This window comes from Martes martes (genome assembly GCF_963455335.1).
Source record: "Martes martes genome assembly, chromosome: 1".
Taxonomy (NCBI): Eukaryota; Metazoa; Chordata; class Mammalia; order Carnivora; family Mustelidae; genus Martes; species Martes martes.
This window is the reverse complement of record NC_137888.1, coordinates 208,456,225-208,478,426: the sequence shown is the minus strand read 5'-3', so window position 1 is coordinate 208,478,426 and position 22,202 is coordinate 208,456,225. Positions and strand designations below refer to the sequence as shown.

The following is a 22,202-nucleotide window of genomic DNA, read 5'->3' as shown; positions in this document are numbered from 1 at the left end:
CCAGGGGAGAGCCGCCCCGCTCTGGGTCCGAGGCGAGGGGAGAAGGGGGGCAGCGCAGAGAGGAGCCCCCGCTGTGCAGCAGTCAGGTCTCCTCCTGTGCTGTTGGCAGGGGGCAGTGCGTGGGGCCTGTGAACAGGAGATAAAGAGTTCAGGCAGAGGGTTTTTTCTCACTAACCGTGGATTTGTATGTTTGTTCAGCTGGTGGCTCTGATAAGCCCCATTCTGCCAGATAAAAGCTGAGCAGCCATGAGGCGGGGCGTGGGGAGGGGTGTCATAAAGGGACCTTCCTCCTGTCTGTCCTGAGGCCTGGGGTTATCCCCTCCCCCGGGGAGCCCAACAGGGAAAGGAGTCAGGATGCTGGGGTGTCACGCTCCCTGGTGTGCTGGCCTGTGGTGCGGCTTCTGATCCCAGAGGGCTGTCCAGAGTAGGCCCAGACCTGAGGCACGGCTCCTGGAAAAGCCCAAGAAAGCTAGCCTGCTGGCTCCCTGCTCTGGGGGCAGGGGGGCGGGTGGTCTCTTCACCCTCCCTAGGAGCCTGTCCACCAGGGCCAGCGGCTCTTTGGCCCTGCAGCTGCTCTATGGGCTCCTGTCAGCAGCCCCCTCCCCTGCCCCGTCTGTCCACCGGGTGGACAAGGGTCTGCCCGCATCATGTCCCTTACTGTCCTGTCTGGGCAGGGTTCGTAGTTGAGCCCCTGGGTCTGCGGCTGGCCTGCAGGGGCTTCAGCTGCCTTTGAGCAGACCATGGTGTCCCCAGGGCTCCTGCTTTAACCCTCCCTTCCCCTCCTGCTGGGTGCGGGCCGCGAGGGTGCAGGGGAAGCTGCTAGAGCGGGACGGTGGGGCCCCGGCCGGAGCTGCCCCTGCTGCAGGGCTGGCTGGGTCCAGATTTCCAGCGTTTCTGCCTTTTGTCCTGGAGCTGAGCTGAGCATGCCGGGGGCCGGCGGGGGTGGCATTGTGGGGACGCTGGCTGGGCCGCCAGCCGTAAGATGGCTGCCAAGGGCTAAGATGGCTGCCAGCAGCGCCTGGAGGCGCGTGGCAGCGGGCCTCGCCCGCGCTGGATCCTCGCTCCCGCTTGCTCCTTTACATCTAGCTAATAGTAATAACAGCAATAACGTTTCGGGACAGTGTCCTGGTTTAGAAGGATTTCCTGTCTATCGCGCTCTCCTGGAGCCCCATTTGTCTCTGCCGTAGTCGCTGGCCCACCTCCATCTCTTTGTCGGGTTCTCTCTCGCCTTGCTGTCCTTGGGCTGGATGTGCGCATGCGCGCAGCTCTCTGTCTCCACCTGGCCGCGTTCAGGGGGCCCGGGACCACACCCCTGGGTGGACGCCTCTGGCTCCCCCAACTCCACAGACCGGGACCTGGAAGGCTAGTGGGGACTGAGTTGGTCCCAGGATGGTTGGGGTCAGTAGCAGGCGCCCCCGGGCCGCAGGGGAGCGTGGGCAGGGGGCTGCAGTCACTGGGCTGGTGGCTCTGCCCTTCAGAAGCTTCCAGTGGCGCACAGGGCAGCCCTGGGAGATGAAGCAGGCTCCAGGCACCCCCAGTCTAGGGATGTCCTAGAATGGACCGCCCACACCCTCAGCCCCTCACCTGAGTCTTCCTGGACTGGCAGGGGGGATGAATCAGACCTAGAGAGCCAGGAAGAGGCCAGGAGGAGAGAAAGACAAAATTGATACCCACAAGACACTGTGGCACAGAGCAGGTGCCCTCCTGGGAGCCTGGCAGGAGGTCCTGTAGATTCTCTCCAGAGCGGAGAGTGCCACTAGCAAAGACGCGGCCTGGGGTAGGATTCCCCATCCCTAAACGCACCACAGGCATGAGCACAAAGGGCGGTGTGGCAGGATGTACCCCAAATTGGAGGGGGTGAGGGGCCCTCATTAACATTTTCCTTATAGACTTCTGTTTTCTCGATTTGTGACAAGATTTTTGGGGGGGGGGACTAAAAAAACAACCAGGTAAAGAATAGGGCAAGTGGGGACTGAAACTGTCCTGTCGTCGGCAACCTGTCCTTTCCCACTGGTCACATTGAGGCAGGTGGACAAGAACTTGGCCTGAGACAAGCCTGGGCCTTTGCTCCCAGGGGGACGCTGTTCTTCTTACCAGCCCCCCTCAGCCATCACTCTTCCCTTCCTCCCGAGTGGCCGAGCGGCCACAGGCCACCTTGCTGCAGTCTCTTGGGCCTAGGCCTTGTTCTTCAGGAACTTCTTGCCGGTCACCCCCCAGGTGTGAGCAGCTTGGCTGTGCGGCCAGTGGCGGGGGGCTCTCAGGCCGGCAGGCTGACCGTGGGGTGGTGGCTGAGACCCAGGAGGCCGGGTCAGAGAGCTGGGCAGAGCCTTGGGCCGATACCAGGGTGCGGTTTTCTGATGCCACCCCCATGTTTTCCCCTTGAGCGGCCGATTCTTTACCAAATGCCTCGCCTTCCTCCTGCCCCCCAACCTGCCCTGGCCCCCCTCTGCCACCCTCTCGCCAGCTGTCGTGCCTGGGCAGGCATTCTGGAGGTCCCCATTGTGCCCCTGGCACACAAAGCTTTGAGGACCTGGGGGGCGGGGGTGGGGGGGCTTTCCCAAGCTCTGCAAAATATTCACACACACACACTCCACCCTGCCCCAGCCCTCTGTGAGCTCCCGCCGCACAAAGGGCCCTTGTCTCGGGGCTCCCTCTGAGCAGCTGTGGCACTGGGGCATGAGACAGCCCAGACAGGCTGGCACAGAGCGGGCGACAGCGTCAGGGCAGACCTCCCCCCTCGGGGTTGCCAGGCACTGCCTGTGCGCATAAAGGTGAGGTGTAGGAATGGCTGTAATTAATGAAGTGAGAGAAGGAAGGGGCTGCTCCCCTGGGAGCTGGAGCCGAGTGGAGGATGGGGGACCCTTGGGTTCATCCCAGCTGTGCAAAGAGATGATCGCTGGCTTCTCTCGTGGGCATCGTCCTCGCCCTGGTCCTCGGCCGCTGCTGACTCTCCCGGGGCCGACTGCCGCCAGGCACATGGGGCAGTGTCCGCAGCCCGTGCTGGCTGTCACACTGGGGCGCTACTGGGATCTGGTGTGTGGAGGCCCGGGCTGCGGCCAACCACTCCGCAGTGCCCAGGACACCCCGCCACCGAGAAGGAGCTGGCTCTGGTGTCCATAGGACTTCCTTCCTTCTCTCTTCAGGTGTCCCTAGGCTGGTTCCCTCCGAGGAGAGTGTGCTGTGAAGGTGTTTACAGGGCTGGAGGGGCAGCTGCTTGGATGGTGTGGGGGGGGGCACTTTGATCTTGACCCCTTCTCCCCTTTGTGTCTCCTGCAGAATCCGGACAATCAGATAGTTCAAACCAGCAAGGAGATGCGGACATCAAACCACTGCCCAACGGTCAGTGCCCCCCCCCCCGACCCCGCTCCTGTGGGCCCACGTCTAGCCTCTGTGGCCTGCCCTGCCCCCACCTGCCCTCCCTCCCCCTGGCCAACCTGGCATCCCCTCTCCTGCATTCCTTCCCCTTTACTCAGCCATTCCTTAGCTGAACTTCAGCTGATGTCCCAAGGGCAGGAGCTCACCTGAAGCCTACTCACCCTTCTGTGTAGACATGAGGGCCCCTGAGGGCCAGCCTGGGTCTGGAATGCAAAGCTTGGAGGGGAGGGAGTCAAAGCACGAGTGGGGAGAGCTTCAGGGAGACAGGCAGGCAGCCCCTCCCAGCCTTGCCTGACTCACTCACTTGTCGTTTCCCCTCTTCAGGGCACTTAAGTTTCCAGGACTGTTTTGTGACTTCCGGGGTCTGGAATGTGACAGAGCTGGTGAGAGTATCACAGAGTAAGTGAGTTCTTTCTTCCAGCCAGGGCTGAGCTCAGCAGACTGGGGGTGTAAGGAGGTGGGACACGGACCCCGTGTGGCCCCCCGCTGGTGGGGTCTTGGCAGAGGGGCACACAGGGTTTCCTGGAATGCTCTGCCCGTTGGTACTGGGCCGGGTGGAGCGGAGGCACCTGGAGAGCCCAGTCTCTAGTCCCCACTGCTTCAGAGGAGAAAAATCACCGAGGGCTCTTGCCCAAAGGTGCCCCAGCCAGGAGGAGGCTTCTGGGAAGTTGCTTAGGACGATAAAGCAAGGCTCCATTGGGCCTTCCACACCTCAAACCTTATCACCTTCTTGCCTTTTCCCAGCTCCTGTTGCAACAGCATCAGGGCCCAACTTCTCACTGGCAGACCTGGAGAGTCCCAGCTACTACAACATAAACCAGGTGACCCTGGGGCGGCGGTCCATCACCTCCCCTCCTTCCACCAGGTGAGCCCAGCACCCTGCCCCCCCCCCCCCAGCCCCAGGCCGTCTCAGGTACTGCAGCCAGCTACACCTCCAAGGCCTGGGAGCCTTAGAAGGTCACCCCTTGTTGAGGGCGTGGGCTCCAGAGCTCCAGGGCCCACCACGCTACCAACCCCCTGAGCTTCCTGTTCCGTGCTGTCGCTGGCCATTTGGTGCTGGGGACATAAACCCAAACAAGGCACGGGTCTGCCTGGAAGGCGCTCCCAGTGGGGATCTGAGAAGGCCTCTCTCTTGAGAAAGTGACATTTGAGCCCAGACAGGTCTGGGGTGGAGGCTCCAAGTAGAGCAGCCCCCATCCCAGCCAAGGGTGGACAGCCAGGTGGGAACCCCCAAAGAGGGTTCTAGAAGGTGTTTAGATTTAAAACCCACTGAAGGGTTTGAAGCAGGAGATGAGGGGGATATGGATTCCAGAAAGTGCCCCTTGCAATAGCATGGGTGGGCAGGACTGACGGCCATTTAGAGGCTGGAGTGGAGGGGGTGCTCAGCTGGGTGGGGGAGAGGCGTGAGAGGGAGGGATGGAGCTGGGAGGTGTTGGGAGGTGGACACATTCAGCTTTTGTCAGGGCCAGTTGTTCAGGGCAGGAAGGGATCCTGTGCTTTTTAAAAAAAAGCTTGGACTTCTGGTTCATTGTGAGGTTTCTGGCATTCACTTTAATTTATTAGAATATTACGCTATAATACAATAGTAGCTTCGTAGTAGTACTGTTTTCATGTAAAATAACCTAGTATCTTGATGTCTGGGTTTTGTAGCACCCCTTTGGGATTTTTGTGCCTGGCAAGTGCCTCTCAACTTGCCCTGGCCCTGGGGGTTGATAGGAAATAGTAGGCGGGGCCAGGGAAGCAAGGGAGGAGGCTTTTGCCCCCTCTTTGACCTGGGCAGCTCAGTGGATGAGGGTGTCATGGACTGAGAAGGGGCTTAAGGAGGAGGAGCAGGTGGGCTGGGCCCTGAAGGACTCCCAGGGCCGGTCTAGTCTCCGGGGTGGGCACGTAGTGAGTGCCTGGGAACCTCGGCTTGAGTAGCTGTAGCTCAGTCTTCCCTTGGCCTACCTGATCCCTCTCCTCTTCCCCAGCACCACCAAGCGCCCCAAGTCCATCGATGACAGTGAGATGGAGAGCCCTGTCGATGATGTCTTCTATCCTGGTACAGGCCGCTCCCCAGCAGCTGGCAGCAGCCAGTCCAGTGGCTGGCCCAACGATGTGGATGCAGGTATGGGTGCTGCAGGGCAGCAGGAGCCTCTTTTTCCTGCTCAGCTTAACCGGCCAGCCTCCCTCCGGTTCCCCTGCTGTGGTGGCGCTACCTGTCTTCTTGCCTCCTGACCTTCCAGAGGAGGGCAGACCAGGCCGAAGGAGAGGGTGGAGGCAAGGAGCTGGGCTGTCCCTACATGGGCAGCAGAGCCAGGGTGTGATGGAAGGAGCGCAGAGGCCCCAGGCCCCGAGCTCTCGTGGTCTCCTTCTCTTGCTGTTTCTCTAGAGAGGTCACCCCAGCTCTGTGGTCCCCTGATATGAAGCAGTTTCTCAGTCTGGGCACCATGGACATGTGGGGCCACATCATTTTCTGAGGTAGGGCCGTCCTGTGCCCTGGAGGGCGCTGAGCACCAGCCCTGGCCTCCAGCCACCAGCCAGCAGCAACTCTCCGCTCCTCCCCAAAGTATAATGACCAAAAACGTCCCCGGATGTCGCTGAATATCCCCTGGCATAGGGGAGAGGCGAACGGAATCATCCTGAGTTGAGAACTACTCGTTTGAAGGCTCTAGAATCCCAGAGAGGAGCAGAGCCTCAGAAAGGATGACCAAATCATTGTCCAATCAAGTGGGAAAGCTAGGGAAGGGCAAAAGGTCTAAGGGAAGCTGGGTCAGTCCTCCCAGTACCCTCCAGCTGCCCCTTTGTCCGTGAACCCACCCACCTTCACTTCCAGTCTTGACCGGAGGGCTGAGCAGACCCAGAGAACCCAGATGGGAAGGAGGGAGAGGGCGCATGTGTGCTCCCGCTTGCGTGTGTGCATGCCCAATACACGCATGAAGAGGCTGGCCGTGGGCTACTCCGGCCGGGCACACTGCTGGTACAACCTGCGTGTGTCCCTGAGGTGCGAGTCGCGGCGCTGGGGAGCGCAGCCCCGTGTGCAGGGCTTGTACACGGGGCTTGTATGCTCTGGTCAGGCCTGGGGACAGGAGCTGTGCTCTCTGGAAGCAGGAAGAGGAAGGCCTGACTTGCTGTCGATTTGCCTGGTGTTTTCCAGATGTGCCTCTGCAGAGATGGGCCAAGCAAATGGGCCGGGCAGGGGCTCGGGAAAAGCCAGGCGGGGAGGGCTTCTGCTTTGCTGTGGTCCAGGGGACCCACTCTCAGCTCCCTGGGACGAGCGGAGGAGGGCTCATCTCCAGACCTTGGGCTGGGGGAGCAGACCAAGAGCAACGCTCACCTTTGTGGAGCAGCTCTCCAGGCAGTCTCTGGGTGCCTCTCACAGGGCTTTATGCGGCAAGCAGGGACCTAGGTCGACACAGCCCAGATACTTCTCTGGGAGAGAAAGAAGGGGTTGAAAAGGCCTTGAAGACTCAGCAGCCAGGGCTTCAGTTAAGTGACTGTCTCTGGAGGACTCAGGTGCCTTGAGAGCTACATCCGTAGCTGCCTCCTGGGGCTCAGCTTCCCCGTCCCTCTGCCTGACCTGACGCCCAAGGAGCTGCCCTCTCTCTGGCTCCCACTCTTTTTTCTCAGCCGTCTGCTCTGGTGCCTGCCAGTTCTGCTCCTTCCAGCTGTCCTGCCACGCACGGCCCCCAACATCCTCCTGCAGCACCCCAGCTCCCTTGCTTTCCCCTCTTTTCCTCCGCCCCCCACCCCCGCGGTGTTGTTTCCCGTGCTGCGACAAATCGCCTATTAAGCAGCCCAGCTGCAGGACAGGGAACAGCTGGGGAGGCGCTGTGCGGCCACGGGGACAGCTGTGCACAGCTGGTGGGGGTGCTCCCCACCCCCTCACCGTGCCAGCTATCAGGTGGCACACAGCTGCCGCCAGATAACACCTCTGCTGGCGGCTGGGAGTTCGCCCTTCCCCCACCCCTTCTCTCCGCGGTTAAGACTGCGGCCCCCCCCCCCCCCCACTCAGAGTCAGTGCCTGAAAGACGGCAGCTCCGCACATCAGCTCCACTCCATCTGAGCCCTCCAGCCTCAGCCTAGGACAGGGGACAAGCTCCCCTGGAGGACCTGGCCCAGGGGCCCTGCTGTGTCAGAGCCCCCATGGGACATCATGCTCTCGGGGTGCAGAGATGACCCGGTTGGCAGCATCAGGATCCTTCAGACAGAGCTGCAAGGCGGGGGGGACTCTGTGCCCCTGTCCCGGTGAATGCCACCCCATCTCTGGCACCAGGAGGAGAGCAAAGCCCCGAAATGACCCATCCTGCAGCTGCCCAGCCTCTGGATCCCCTGGCAGGGGGTTCCTTTCCTGTCCCGCTCTGCCCTCAGTGCCCACCCAGGTCCTCCGGTTCTTCCAGGTCCTCCTGCTCTCTCGTCGGGTGCTGTGTCACCCCTGTAGTCCCTCCCAAGGACTGTGGCTTCTTCCTACCAGAGCCTCCCCCAGTCCGGGGCCCCACAGAGCAGACCCCAGCCCATCGCTCTTCTGGGTCGCCCCTCACTCTGAAGCTGGCTCCCCGGAGCTCCTCCTGCACACCTTCCCCACCCCCTGCCCCCGCATCCCACCTTTTCATCCTGTGCCGTAGGAGCTCATTATCTGCTCATCAGGGAGCAAGACGGGCCCCCTTGCTCGTCTCCTACCCTGCGCACCCGAGGGTCTCGTTTTGCTCTCCAGTCAGAGCACCTGTAGCTGGCCAGGCGGCACACACACCGGGCCTGAGAACCAGAGCCAGGATGGGGCAAAGGAGGCAGGAAGGGGGTGTGGGGGGGAAGGGATAGCCGGGAGGGGGCAGAGGAGAGAGGAGCTGGCTGCTGGCTTCCCGCCTTCCCTTGCTCTCACCCCAGCCCAGCTAAACCTGCCCTGTGTTGCTGATTCCTCCCCCCAGGCCCGGCTTCTCTAAAGAAGTCAGGAAAGCTGGACTTCTGCAGTGCCCTCTCCTCTCAGGGCAGCTCCCCGCGCATGGCTTTCACTCACCACCCGCTGCCTGTGCTTGCTGGAGTCAGACCAGGTGAGAAATGGGGGGCGTGGCGGGGGGCAGTGGGGGAGGTGGTGGAGCGCTTAGGGGCAGCTGGCCAGGTGAAGGAACTCCTGTTGGGGTGACAGCCCGAGTGACAGCCCCAAGCTCTCTGAGTAGGCGGCGGTCCAGCGGAGGGTGGGCACGGGAGGGGGCCTTCCCTCTGCGGCAGCCCCTCCTCGCCTTGTTCCCAAGCAGCCTCCCACTTGCTTCTCACTCCCCAGGTGCACGTCTGTGCATGGGTGCATGCGTGTGTGCTTGCGCGCGCGTGCGCCTGTGTGTGCTGTGCAGCACGGGCCTGTCTCAAGGCCCTCCCCGACCTGCCTTCGGTGACAGAGGCCTCAGACCCGCTCCTGCCCCCTCTCCTTGCCTCCTGCCAGTGGCGGGCGGGAAAGCACAAGGCTTCTCCCTCTGTCCTCCTTTCACCTCTTCTCCCCTAGCTCCTGGCTGAGCCTGGGGTCTGATTCCCCAGCTCCGGGGTGGCTCGCTGTGGGGCACAGACTGACAAGAGCACTCAGGGGAGCCCAGGCTCCCTTCTCGGGCCCTCCCTGCCCTTTGCCAAAAGTGAAGGCCTAGGCCCAGGGGCTGGCAGCACCTGGGTTGTTCTCCAGGGAGAGGAGCAAGCCCGCTGCCTTGGCGGGCTCTCTGGCTTTGGTCTCGGGAGCGGGTGCTTGGTGGGGGCAGCGTGGGGGGCACATCTCAGCGTTCCTGAGGGGATGGCATCCGGCAGGAAGTGGTAGGAGCTGAGTCCTCAGCCTCCCCATTCCCTCATTTGCTTTTTCCCTCCCCTGGTACCCTTCTGGCAGAAAGAGGCCTGGACTTTTTCTCTGCCTGCCTGCCGTCTTATGGGCTCATCTGTAGGACACAGAGAAGAGTGAGGTTTACCCTCCCGGCTTCCTCCTCGGGGCCTCCTGGCTGAGAGCCCAGAGGCAGCCTGCGCTGGGGCAGGGTGTGGTGGCCACAAGGTGGGGGCGGGGACCCCAGGCCCTCTCTGCGCCGGCAGCAGGAGGGCAGCAGGCCCAGCTCCGCTCAAGCTTTTATGAACTCCAGAGAGAAGCCAAGTTTCCTCAGCCCCCTAATGAAACTGAGAGCAAGAGCGAGCTGATTGGAAACAGACCGGAGGGGGAGGACTCGGCCCAGGGAAGAGCTGGGGCCGGCGCCGGGGTGCGAGCTGTGTGTGGGGAGGATGCGTGTGCAAGGACCGCGGGGCTGAGTGCGCGGGAACACGGCCTGGGTGGCAGCGGCCACAGCCACGGTCCTGTGCATGCAGGAGCGGGTATATGCGTTTCGAGGGCTCGTCCTGCACAGGAAAGGGGCCCTGTCTCCAGCCAGAGCCTGGGACCCCTTGGTCCCTTCTGTCCCTCCCCCAGACTCACCCCTAGGCCCTAGACCAGCGTGAAGCCAGTGAGGCCCTCCCCACGACAGACTCTCAGGAGGCCCCAAAACCCTAGTCATCAAGATAAATAATATTTAATGTAATAATTGAAACGATTGCAAAAAACATGCGACGAACAGCTATCAGCGTTTTAAACAAAAGATGGGGCTGGCCTTGCACTCGCCCAGCCTTGCCGTGTTCACGTCACCCTCGCTCCAGCCCTGGTTCTGATTAGACTTGATTACAAAGACCAGCAGCTGGCTGACCAGCCCTGGTTTGCCAATTTGACTTTTTATTTTAAAAAAGTAGTAAAAAAAAAAATATATATATATATATATATATATATATTTATTTATTTATTTATTTACTTATTTTGGCGGGAAGGGGCCAAGGGAGAGAGACAGTCTCCAGCTGAATCCCCGCCGAGTGCGGCGCCAGGCGTGGGGCTCAGGGTCAAAACCCTGAGATCACGACCCTGAGGTCATGACCTGAGCCGAAATCAAGAGTCTCGTGCTTCACCGACTGAGCCATCCAGGCACTCCGCTTGTCCGGCTTGTGAAAGTGCTGTGTTAAGACGTTGCTTACCTCGATTGTCGATCGTCGAGTTATCTGGTGCTGCCTTAACTTTCTCGAACCAGAGGCCGGTGCCTCACTCTCCTCACCCTGGTCCTGGCCTTGATCTTAACCCCATTCTCCCTTCTCCTCTGGCTCCTCAGGGCCCTGTCTGACCAGCATCCATCCCCCCCACAACCAACCCCATCTTCCACTGCACCCCCCTCTGCCTCCTAAGCCCTGACGCCCTCTTCTTCCTGCCCACATGCGCGCAGGGAGCCCCCGGGCCACGGCGTCGGCGCTGCACTTCCCCTCCACGTCCATCATCCAGCAGTCGAGCCCGTACTTCACGCACCCGACCATCCGCTACCACCACCACCACGGGCAGGACTCGCTGAAGGAGTTTGTGCAGTTCGTGTGCTCGGACGGCTCGGGCCAGGCCACCGGACAGGTGAGTCCACAGGCCCCCGGAGCCCTGCCACAGCTCATCTCTGCATCTGTCCGTCTGTCTTGGGGCTCACAGGGAGAGGGTCCAAAAGCCGGGAGCCCTCCTAGGGCTGGGGCAGCAGAGGGCCGGTAGTGCCCAACACCTCCATCTTCTGGCTCTGGGGGTAGGGGTCCATGTGTAATGCCAGGGCCTGTCTGTCACCGTCCAGAGTCGGGGATGAGGGTGGTGGCCGGGCCCACCTGGCTCTTGCTCAGGCTCCTTGCCCTCCCCTCAGTCTCTGTCCCCCCGTAAGAGTGTATCCGTGATCTGTCCAACCCAGCCTGGGCTCCTGACCTCGTAGCACCCCTCTTAAAACCTCAGGGCTACAAGGAGTGTGTAGGTGCTAGACCGAGAGTTCCTCGCCTTGGCACTATTGACATCTGGGCTGTCCATTCTCTGTTCTGCGGGGCCGTCCCGGGCACTGTGGGGTACTGGGCAGCATCCGTGGCCCCACCCACTCAATGGCAGCTGCACCATCACTCCCAGTCGTGATGATCAAGGATATTTCCAGAGTTCAGCGTGCCCTGGGGGCATCACCATTCCCTGGTGAGAAGCCCTGGGTGGGGCAAAGGCCTCCCTCCTTCCCCTCGAGCTGTCATGGACTCTCCCTTTGGTAGAACTCTTAGCAAGAGGTTCCCAGGTCTGTTTTTGTTCTGGAGGGAAGCCCTTCTGCTCCTCAGCCTAGGAGAGATGCTGGTCGCCCATGGAGTTCTGCTGCCCCACTGCCCTTGTCTGTCAGCAAGCCCTCGGGCCCAGGCCCTGATGAGCAGAAACACAGGCCACTCAGCAAAGGGCTTATCCCAGACAGTGGTGGGCCAGAGGTGACCCTTCAGTGGGACAGTGGTCCTCTCTTAGTCCCTGGGAGAGCACTCGGGTTGGGACAGGGTGGTCTCTAGGCCTCTGGGAAGGTTCTAGAGTCCCAGCAGCACACGGCGCTGTGAGAAGGTCCAGCCCCTCTTTCCGCAGCTGGTCCAGTTTGGAAACCCGTTGTGAGAAGTCACGGGGGAGGTCGCTCAAAGGCCCGTGGTGGGGAGAGGCGTTCGGAACCCCATGCCAGAGGTGGCCCAGGGAGAGCTGTGGGCGGCCCTTGGCCACACAGCCCAGTGCTGCCTCAGGGCGGCCTGTGCAGAATGGGCATTTGCTAAGTAAGTGCTGGTGCATTGATTTGGGGCAGGGTTACGGCTCAGCCTCCTCGCTCTTGCTGTCCAGAACGGAAGCTGGTCCTCTTCCCTCTCTCCTGTTCTCCCTCCTTCTACTTTCCTCGTCTCCTTTTCCCTGTGAGGTTCTCTCTCGCTGGCTCTGCAGCCCCTTAGCTCACTCAGAGCCTTGCCCACCTCTCTGGACAAGCTCTGTCCACTTTTAGGGGCGTGGAGGGGGAAGTGGCCGTGACCCCCGACAGCTACTACGGTTCCTTCAGAGATGACAGCAGAGTCTACGGGAGCTACAAGCCCAGGTTCCAGTGCCCAAGGGCCCTGGGGCCTGGAATATGGATCAGAGAGTCCAGGAACCCCACCTTGCCCGCCTTCTCACCCACAGAGGCAGCTGGGGTTTGGAACCAAAATGAGACTGACCTGAGGGGCCAGTTTAGCCCAAAGAGCCAAAGCTAACCCACAGGACCCTCGGGAGTATGGGTCAGTGTGTCCTTAAGCATCCTGATGATGGCTGGGTCCTGAGCCTCTCCCTTGGCTTGAGCATTCAAGATTAAGGGCTCGTCTGGTCCAGAAGGCAGATGCTTGCTCCGAGTAGACCATGGATAAAACACTGCAGGCAGGAGGGCAAGCAGGCAGGCTGGTTGAACAGAAGAGCCTAGCCCAGCTGGGGAGCAGTCTCTGGGTTTCCTCTCCTGGCCTGTTGTGCCCAGAGAGAAGGGCGTGTCTTCAGTGAGTCTGCTCTCTGGGGCTTGGCTGCAGGTTCTGGAGGAGGAGCGAGCCAGAGGCCCCAGGCTCTGCAGCTGACCTGGTGACCGGCAATGGCAGTACCAGGCTGCTCTGGGTCCGTGGCTGCCTCCAGAGCAAAGGTTCTCCGCCTTAGCATGCACGAGTCACCTGGAAGGCTCGCTAACACACAGATGCCTGGGCCTCACCTGATTCTGATTCCCCAGACCTGGGTGGGGCCGAGAATCTGCATTTCTCCCCACGTTCCCAGCCGATGCTGTTTCTGGTCGGGTGACCCACTTTGAGAACCATTGATCTAAAGCCTAAAGGAGTAAATTCCTAACCTCTTTGAGAATGTGAAGTTACAGAGCATCTTTGCAGAAAGAAAAAAGTACGCATACAAAATTTTTACGATTTGCAAAAAGGTTTCCAGGCACCACCCTGTGCTCATCCTCGGACTACAGCAAGAGGCCCTACTTGAGAAGAGCCAGATCAGTAAAGGCCAAGGCCAAGTGGACACGCCACTCAGAGGAGACGCAAAGGGCAGAAGGAGGATGCCTGGTTAGCTGTGTTTCTGGCAGAGAGAAGAGGCCACCAAGTGAACCGATGGAGAAGTCACAGGGCCCGATGGGATAGCGTGACCCCGGGAGGCAGAAAGACCGGTTGTAGGTCAGCCTCAGGCATCAGCGCTGGAGCCGCCAGGCCTCGTCTTCATCTGTCGAAAGTGAAGAGCTATCCCATCTCCGGGTTCCTTCTAGCTTTTAACTCGTGAGGTTTCAAGGCACCGCAAAATCACAAGACCTCGAGATTTTTAAAACCTCAACTTGTACTCCAATCAGAGCTAAGATACCGTAGCCTGGCTGGAAGTAGCTTCCAGAAACTAAATGTTGTAAATCAGCGGTGTTCGATGTCTGGCCATGTCGGGCTGGGATTGGCTTCATCAAGAGCGATGAGTGATTTAGGTCCTCCTGAGGGGAGACAGGGTCTTGAGGACTCGAAGGAGGCACAGGGCACTCTGTAGGAGCAAGGGCTACCTGGAGGGCCGTGGGTCCCAGCCCCTGGGGGAGGGGGGCGGCAAGCACAGGATGGCGCAGAGTAAAGGAGTGAGGCTGTGATCTCTCGAGACTTGCGTTTCCTGCCCTGCTGGAGGAAGGCAGTTGCCTATTTCTGAAAGGGCACCTGGCACAAAGGGCCCAGGACGCAGAGCCCCTGCCTGCTTTTGTCAGGGGACCTCTAAGTGGGCAGGAAAGAGCAGGTCAAGGGAACCATTTGGAGGGACAACGTCAGACCTAGTTGCTGGTCTTTAGAGGTGACGGGAGGTGGCGGCCAGAGCTCAGAAGGGTGTGGCCGGCACAGGTCAGACGTGGAGCTCGATGGTTTGAAAGTGCAGCATGCCTGGGCCACACAGAGGTGGCTGTCCCCGGGGTTGCTGGGGAGCCTGGGAGGCAGCCTGCTTCGAAGGCTATGGTGGAGGTCACGACCATCCTAGGAGAAAAAGGCAGAGAGAGAGATGGATGGTGATTTAGGGTATCTGGCTGGTCCCAGGTTGGGGATGGTGTTTTCTGAGCCGGACTTAAGGGGTGTGGGAAGGGGTGTTGTAGACAAGAGAGTTCTGCAGTGAGCACAGGTGCAGCCCCCGACTGCTTAGGCTATGTTCTGAAAACTCCAGTTTGTTTGCAATGGGAAGTACTTGGAAGGAGGTGACCGTAAAGGCATGAACGGTGGAAGACCCCATCTGGGCTCCACCACAGGGGCCTTGAATGCCCAACCAGGGGGCTCGTATTTGATGTTACACGCAGCCACATCTGTGGGAGGGGAGGGCAGTAGACTGAGTGCTTTTGGATTTCGGGATGAGGGGTGGGATGTGCCCGCTAGGAAAAATCCCCAGGATCCCTGGAGTGAGAGAGACATGGTGTGAATTTCCGGCCTCACCAGTTACAGCTGGGTGACTTTGGATAAACCACTCAGTGGCAGAGCCTCAGTTTCACCAGTTGTGCAAGGGGGAGAATCAAGTTTCCCTTGAATCAGGGTTTCCCAGCCACGGCACTAGTAACGTTTGGATTGTTGGGCCTTTATCCTGGGGGCCATCTCGTGCCTTGTGTGGTGTCTAGCAGCATCCCCGGACTCCGCCCCACCCCAGACGCCAGCAGCACCCCCAGAAGTGGTGCTACCCAGAATGTCTCCAGACATTGTTAATGCCCCCTGCCGCGGCAGAATCCACCCTGTCACCCCCGACCCAGGCGAAAACTGCTGCCTCATGGGGCGGGGGGTAGGTGGGGGGAGCATCGGCCACCCCCTGGGTAAAGTATGTGGTACGGAGCCGGGCGCCGAGACGCTGAGTGTCCTTAGAGGACACTGTTAGCACAGGAGAGACCCCTTGGGAGTCTCGTGGTCCTAGTCCAGTGGAACCAGTGAGGATAGAGGTTGGGTCGACTGGAGACATCAAGGGGGTGGACTCCACGGGGTTTGCCCACCAACAGAAGGGGCAGCACAGGAGCCTCCTTGAGCCTTGCACCTGGGTGGCTGGGGGGAGGGCAGAGCTCTGCCCCTCAGGAGAGGGGACCGTTTAGGACTCAGAGCTCTAGCCCCCCCACCCTGAGCCCAGGCTGCAGGTGGTCATCGAGAGCGCTGCCCAGAGCTCCAGGAAGCTGTGCCTGCAAGAGGCCAGGGACCTCTGCCCCTCCCTGTGGGGCCTTCGTCCCCGAATCCCAAAGGCTGATGTGCACAAGGCATACATGGGGCTTAGGGAAGAGATTCAAGTTTGAGGCAGAAGAGGGAATAGAGCCAAGCAATGGAGCTGGCGGCCAGGTTCCCAGGCTTCTGAGGGCCCCATACAGGGCAGTCCTCTCCAAGAGGCTCGTGGGGACTGGGGCTGGCAGCGACGGATTTTCCTCTTGGGCCGTTCTGTAGAAAACGGGCCGGCACCCCGCAATCCTCAGGCTTCTGGAGTCCAGGGCAAGACCCCCAGCACGCGGCGTCTCCCTGGGCTGTGATGTGGGGTAGACGCCCGAGGGCCTGTGGTCCTTGGCTGGGTCGGCCAGCCCCACCCCAGGGGCCCGCAGAGGGGAGGCCTGCGTGTGTTTTCGGGGGACGGTGGGGGGTGAGCTGGCACATCTTACCTGCTGAGGCAGGTCTTCTGAGAGCACGAGCGTGCTAGGGGCAGCTGCTTAGGTGGCGAGGTGGCATGTTTTGGTACCTAAAACATGTTCCCTAAGAAATAACAAACCACTCGTCGGACACCCCCTTTCGTCCCTCCCACAACTTCAAAAGAGGACCACAAAAAAAAAAAAAAAAAGAGAGAAACACCTGAGAGACCAAATAGAAGCCTCACACCCTCACCCACCCCGTGCCCCGGAGGAGACGACCCCGTCCTGCATCTTCCACCGGGAGCGCCCGCTCTCAGGAGCGAGCTGGCGTGGCCGCGCAGGGGAGCGTGTGTCTGTGTGGGATGTGCCTTCATGCGTCACTCTATTTATGTTGTTCGCAGCCCAACGGTAGCGGCCAGGGCAAAGTCCCGGGGTCATTTTTGCTACCGCCGCCGCCTCCAGTGGCCAGACCTGTGCCCCTTCCTATGCCTGATTCCAAATCCACCAGCACTGCCCCAGACGGCGCCGCCTTGACTCCTCCATCACCTTGTAAGTGGACGATGAAACCGAAACCACAACGCCCAGCATCCCTGGCCCATCCAAACAGTCTCCACGGCAAAAAGAAAAACCCCTGCCCCGCCCACCGCCAGAGCCCCCCAACCCAGAGCGCCATGGAGCCTCCCACCCGGACAAGAGCAGAGCTGAGCCCCCAGTCACGGCCTCCGGGGCCTCAGTTGCACCAGCCAGCACCCCATGAGCCCCCCTGCCCACCCGCGGCTCCTAGCCGGGGGGCCCCTGGCCCAGGCCCCGCCCGGGGGCGGGAGGGGGAGCATAGTGGGGCACGCAGGCCAGGGGTGCTGGCCAGGGTGGGAGGGGGGCGGGGAGGCGCAGCCATGCCATCTTCATGCCTGATTGCTGTTTTTTTTTCATTTTTCGTTTTTTTGTTTTTTGATTTTTGTTGTTTCGTTGTGCCCCGCTACACCAAAAAAAATTAAATGTGACCACAAGGTGACGCCACCACCATCCCCTTTTGGCCTTGCCCCCTCACCTCCATTCCGGAGCCCTTGGGCCTCTAACTGTACAGCAGGCCGGCCCCTGACCTCCTCCCCTCCAATCTCACATTTGGTTTCTCGTTGTTCCTCTTTTTTTTTTTTCTTCTTCTTTTTTTTTTTTTCCCTCCTCCCATCCCTCTCCCTTTCCCAGGTGGACTGTTCCAAGGACAAGGGAGGGCTCTGGGCCTCGGCTTACTTCATCTCTTTCTCTTCCTATCTCTCTCTCTTTTTAACCAATGACAAATTTTGTTAAAGGGAAAAGAAAAATCTGAGTTGAGAGGCCCAAGGTAGACCCGACGTGTGAAGGACAGGAGAGGTGGAGGGTGGGCGGTGTGCCGTCTGCGGGCAGAGGGTGGGCAGCGCTTCGGGCGCTCTGGGGGCCGGCAGACCCCAGGCCAGGACTGCCTGGTCCGCAGTGGGAGGGGCGGCCCATCTCACTTTCCTCCGTCTCGCGCTCTCTGTTGCCTTCTTTCTCATGGTTTGAGTTCTTTTTCCCTCTCCATCCTCTTCATGCCATCTTCCCATCTGCATCCGCCATAAGACACGAAGTCATGGTCATGGTCATTGGAGGTGGGCAGGGTGGGGGAGGAGGCGCCAGGCGGCAGAGTGGCTGGGCGGGGGGGCCCTGGACAGTATCTGGTGAGCATGCAGTCCCTGGGGTGTATCTGGTAGAGGGTGTGTGTGGGGGGGAATCCCTGGCAGCCTGTGACACTCTTGTTCCTTCTGGGGACCTCCACCCTGCTGGGGGTGTGCAACCCATTCCCTCCCATAGGGTTCCAGCCAGAAAACCTGAGAAGAGCTCAGGGGTGTCGGGCTGCCTGTTTGCCCCTCAGGCTCCAGAACTGCTCATGGGCACCCAAGCCCTGGGGCTCTGCCACCTCCTCCTGTGCTTTGGCCTGTGTCAGGCCCTGGGGACCGCGGGACCACAGGCTCTGGCTCATGCATCAGAGGAGGAGGGTGCCTGCTGGGTCCAAGCTGGCAGCCAGCTCCTCTCTCTGCCCCGTCCCACCCAACTCAGCCCTCCACTGGACCCCTGCAAGTTCCCTGAGCCATGAGGCCCATCCTTGGGACTGCCCAGTGTGGTTCTGCGATGCAGCACCGGCCTAGCTGCCCTGGTCGGAGAGGAGGCCTGGCTGAGCCAGCCTTCCCTGAGCAGGGTGAGGCCGGTCTGGCTGAGCCCCCAGCATCCCGCCCTCCCAGGCTCCCTCTTCCCAAGACCCAAGAGAGTCCGTGGGAAAGCACGGGTGCCTTGCATCAACGAGGGCTAGCCTCAGTCCTGCTCAGTGCCTGCTTTGGGGACACAGTAGGGTCTATGGGACCTCAGCTAAAGCCTCTAGGGCCCCTCCCACACCCTGGGCCAGGAGAGAGGACATCTGGCTGAGGTGGAATGCTAGGGGTGGGGACAGTGTGTGCTCCTGGTCAGTGAGCGGGTGATGGGACCCCTCTGGCCTGTCCTTCCCACTGCCAGCCTAAGCCCTGGCAGCACGGTCTAATCCAGTCTCTCCCTCTCTCAGCAGCCCCGAAGGGCAGTGCCCGGGCAGGCCCCAAGGCCTCACGGGGTCTCTCCCTCTCTTCCCTGCTCCCCACAGCATTCGCAACGACAGGCGCCTCCTCTGCCAACCGGTTTGTCAGCATCGGACCCCGGGACGGCAACTTTCTGAACATCCCACAGCAGTCTCAGGTAGGAGGCCCCACGCACGATGTGGATGTGGGCGCAGGGGGAAGAGGCAGGGGCGGGGGCATCATGGGCGAGAGGGAAGATGCTGGCTCCTTGAGGCCAATCCGGGAGAAGGGGCTAGGGCAGGGCCGGAGGGCCCAGGCTTTTGCAAGCCCAGCTGAGCCTGCCTCCCCAGGCAGCCCCCAGGTCCCCTGGCTAATCAGCTAATTGGATAATTAGCTCTGACAGCCCCGGCCCTGGGGAAGGCGGCCAAAGACCTGAGGCTAGAGGCGCTCTGGGCCAGGCCTGGTGGTAGCCCGAGGCCCCGTCAGGAAGAGGACAGCGTCTGCCTGTTGCTCTCCTCCCTCTCCAGCTGGAAGCCCTGGCCCCCAGCCCTCCCCTCTTCCTTGGCTTTGGGTGGGCTGGGCAAGGGGTGGAGGAGGGACAGAACCGTCCTGGTGGGCTGATTGCCCAGAGACTCTGGCACCCAGGGTAGGGCAGGGCCTGTTGCCACCCTGGAGGCCCCTCCCTCAGGTCCCCATGAATCCCGTTAGAGGGGAGGCCGGGCTGTTGGAACCTCCAGTCCAGCTCCCGCCCGTCCCCAGTTCTCACAAGGAAAACTCCAGCCCTCCTGCTGGAATGCCCTGGATCTGGTTTTGTACAGGCATCTGTGCTCTCGCACGCACGTGAGCCCCCTCCTCCCTGTGCCTGTCCCCCAGAGGCTGCGACTAGCCCACAGAGCCCCGGGGCCTTGGGGTGCAGGGAGGACCCACCTCAGGAGCAGGGTGGAGGCCGGTTTTACAATGTCCCAGGCTTCTCGGAAAGGAACATGCAAATAATCTTTCTCTTTTGCACATTTTACCAAAACACCACCCTGTGAGCCCAAGGCCTGGAGGCTTTCTCCACCCCAGGAAATCCACCCCAGCCCCGAGCCCCAGGGCCACCTCTTGCAGCTCCTGCTCCTTTCCTGCTCTGAGCTCTGAGTCCAGAGAAAGTCGGCGGATGGAAGTTTTGTGTGTGTGGTTTGAGGTTTTGTTTTTTTTTTCCCTTTTCCTTTCCCTCCCTCAAAAAAAAAAAAAAAAAAAAAGCCAAAAAACTTTGTCAAACTTCAAACTTCAGAGCTCCCTAGTGGCAAGGAGGGGAGGGGAGGGGAACTTCAACCCCCTCCAGCTTCCCACCCCCTTTCCCCAGAGTCACGTCTGACCCGTCTGGTTTCCAGGAGCAACCAGACATGATGTAACACCCAGATGAACTTGAACTTGGGGGTGTTGAGAAGAAAAACAATGGCTCCGAGCAGGGGCTGGAGCCAGCCCCCTCCGCTGCTCTGTGCCAGGGAGGCCGAGAGAGCCCTGCTGGCAGAGGGCGGGAGGGGGTGCCAGAGGAAGGGACAGCAGGCGGGCCTCCCCTCCTGGCTCTGGGCTGGCACCAGGCGGCAGGGCTCCATCGCTCCCGCCAGCCCTCCCTCTCTCCCTCCTCCCTCCCTCTGCCCCAGCGCCTGTAGCTCCGAGCTCCCGTGGCTTGCTTGCTCTTGGGGACCACTGCCGTGAGCACCCCCCCCCCTCACCCTGTTTCCGCCTGCCTCCGCGTGCTTTCCCTTCCTCACTTTCTCTGCTCACTTTGCTTAGACTTTGGGGCCAAGGCAGACTTTGCGGCAAGTTTGGGAAACGGTTTTTCTCCCCCTTGTTTTGCAAAGCAGCCTGAGCCCGGGGCCCCAGCAGGCAGGTGTGTCTGGGGGTGACGGTGGGGGAGATCGGAGCCGGACAAGGCCCACACAGCCCAGAGCCCTTGGGCCTGGGGGCAGGCAGGCGGCTGCAGCGGGCGCAGGGGGTACAGTGGGGGGGCGGTTTCCACAGTAACCAGTGACTTTAGCTGATCTCTGGAGCACCAGATGGAGAGAGAACAATAGAATGAGGGAAGAAAAGAGAATTTTAGCAATTTTGTCATTCCCTGGGCAGCGCTTTTTACTTAGTTTTAATCAATTTTGGACCTGGCTCAGGAGGCAGAAAGGGTGAGCAGAAAAAGCCACTTTGTGCTTGGCACCAGATGCCCCCCCCCTTCCTGGGACCTGTGGGGAGGCGCTGGGGAGCTATCCTGGAACCACCTTTGTCTGTAACTCCAGGCCTTGAACTGGGGTCTTCCTGGTCTGCAGGGCGGGGAAGGGGGGGCGGGAGGGGCTTCCCAATCTGAACACTGGTGGTTTTCCCCCTCCTGTGCAGCTCCAAGGGAACCAGCCTGGCGCCTTGGCTTGGTCCGACAAAGAGGGGCCAAGCGGACTCTCCATGTTGTCACCTGCCTCCTTTCCCTTACAGGGAGGGGGCGGGCCAGGCTTACACAGCGGTGCTCTAAGGGTTCCTATGTTGTCTCCCCTTGGGAAGGGGGTCCCAGAGAACACGGAGGCCTTAGACTGCAGGGATAGGGGCTCTCCCAGGCAGCTCCCTTCTCCTCAGGCCAGGACTGGAAGCCTAGGGGCTGGCTGCTGACTCAGCTCCCGCCGAACTCGGGGTGCCTTCGGCCTGGGTTTCCCCTGTGCAGTGCCGGGTATCCCGTGAGCCTCCCTTTAAGGGCCTGTTGTTAGTTGATGGGGTTGGACCTTGGGCAGTTCTTCCAGGAACTCTGCCACAGGAGGGCAGGTTTCTGGGTGTGGGCCAGCACATGGCAGGAAGTTGGGCATCTCTGCCCACCCAGTAAATGCCAGCAGCACCCAGTCGTTGTGACAACCCCAAGCCCCCATTCTTCCAAATGCCCTCCATCTGCACCATCCAGTGGGGCAGGTGCTGGCCATGTGTAGCTGTTGAAGTTCAAATTAAATAACTAACTAGAGGGGCACCTGGGTGGCTCAGCCATTTAGTGTCTGCCTTCGGCTCAGGTCGTGATCCCAGGTTCCTAGGATCGAGTCTCACATCAGGCTCCCTGCTCAGCGGAGGCGGGGGAGGGGGGGTCTGCTTCTCCCTCTCCCCCTGCCTGTACGCACGCTCTATCTCTAATTTAAAAAAGAAAATGTAAATAACCAACTAGAGAAAACTTTAGTCCTCAGTGACGGCAGCCACCTTTCACTTGCTGAGACGCCACATGTAGCTCGTGGCTACCACACTGGATAGGGCAAACAGGGAATGTTTCCATTGTTGAAGAAGGTTCTAGGTAATCTTCCAGGCCCTTTTTAACACTACAACTTCGTGTGTTCATCCCTCAGTAGAAGGCGGCCGTGGTCCCAGACCAGAGCCTGAGGGGCGGGTCCAGCCAGCGGGCATAATCTGTGCGGCTTAAACAAGTGGTTTTAAACACTGACAGCTTTCACATGCGATGCCGTCAGGACTTCTGGGTTTTTTTGAAGAGCGGGCTGATCTCGCTGCCCCGGGGCCCTCACTCCGGTGTGGCAGCCTTGGCCCTGGGCTCCCTGAGAGCATGCCACATGTGGCGGGTAGGAACATCGCCTTGGAACCGTCCCCTGTGTCTGAGTCCTGGCTGGGCTGTGCGGGCAGACCATGTAGCCTCGGGCAGGCCAGCCCCACTCTCCCCGCCCGGCTCTGTGTGGGCTTGGAGCAAGGGTAGGATAGGCTACTACCCAGTGCCCGCTCTGTGGTTAGCTCCGCTCGGCATTTCAGATCTGTGACCCAGAGCCTGGGAGATGCCCCGAAATACATTTTCAGGGACCCTTTTCTGGCCCCAAGGGTACTAGTAGGTCTGCGCAGGTCCTGTAGACGGGAGAGGAGA

The 22,202-nt window shown here is 60.4% G+C and overlaps 1 protein-coding gene across 6 annotated transcripts in view; it reads left to right on the top strand.

Moving 5' to 3' along the window:
- The window catches only part of NFIX (nuclear factor I X), a gene marked incomplete at its 5' end in the record, with an annotated part of 69,313 nt that overhangs the window by 45,016 nt on the left and 2,095 nt on the right, over positions 1–22,202 (top strand). For 3 of the 6 annotated variants that reach the window (XM_080827670.1, XM_080827668.1, XM_080827669.1), the window contains 7 exons: positions 3,277–3,339; positions 3,700–3,774; positions 4,120–4,240; positions 5,346–5,482; positions 8,280–8,402; positions 10,611–10,786; positions 18,424–18,515. In XM_080827670.1, coding sequence (XP_080683796.1) covers positions 3,277–3,339; positions 3,700–3,774; positions 4,120–4,240; positions 5,346–5,482; positions 8,280–8,402; positions 10,611–10,786; positions 18,424–18,495 — 767 coding nt within the window. In that variant the 3' untranslated portion in view covers positions 18,496–18,515. Of the gene's footprint in view, positions 1–3,276; positions 3,340–3,699; positions 3,775–4,119; positions 4,241–5,345; positions 5,483–8,279; positions 8,403–10,610; positions 10,787–16,183; positions 16,332–18,423; positions 18,516–22,202 lie in introns of all 6 variants that reach the window. The other 3 variants (XM_080827672.1, XM_080827667.1, XM_080827671.1) reach the window with 2 other exon arrangements.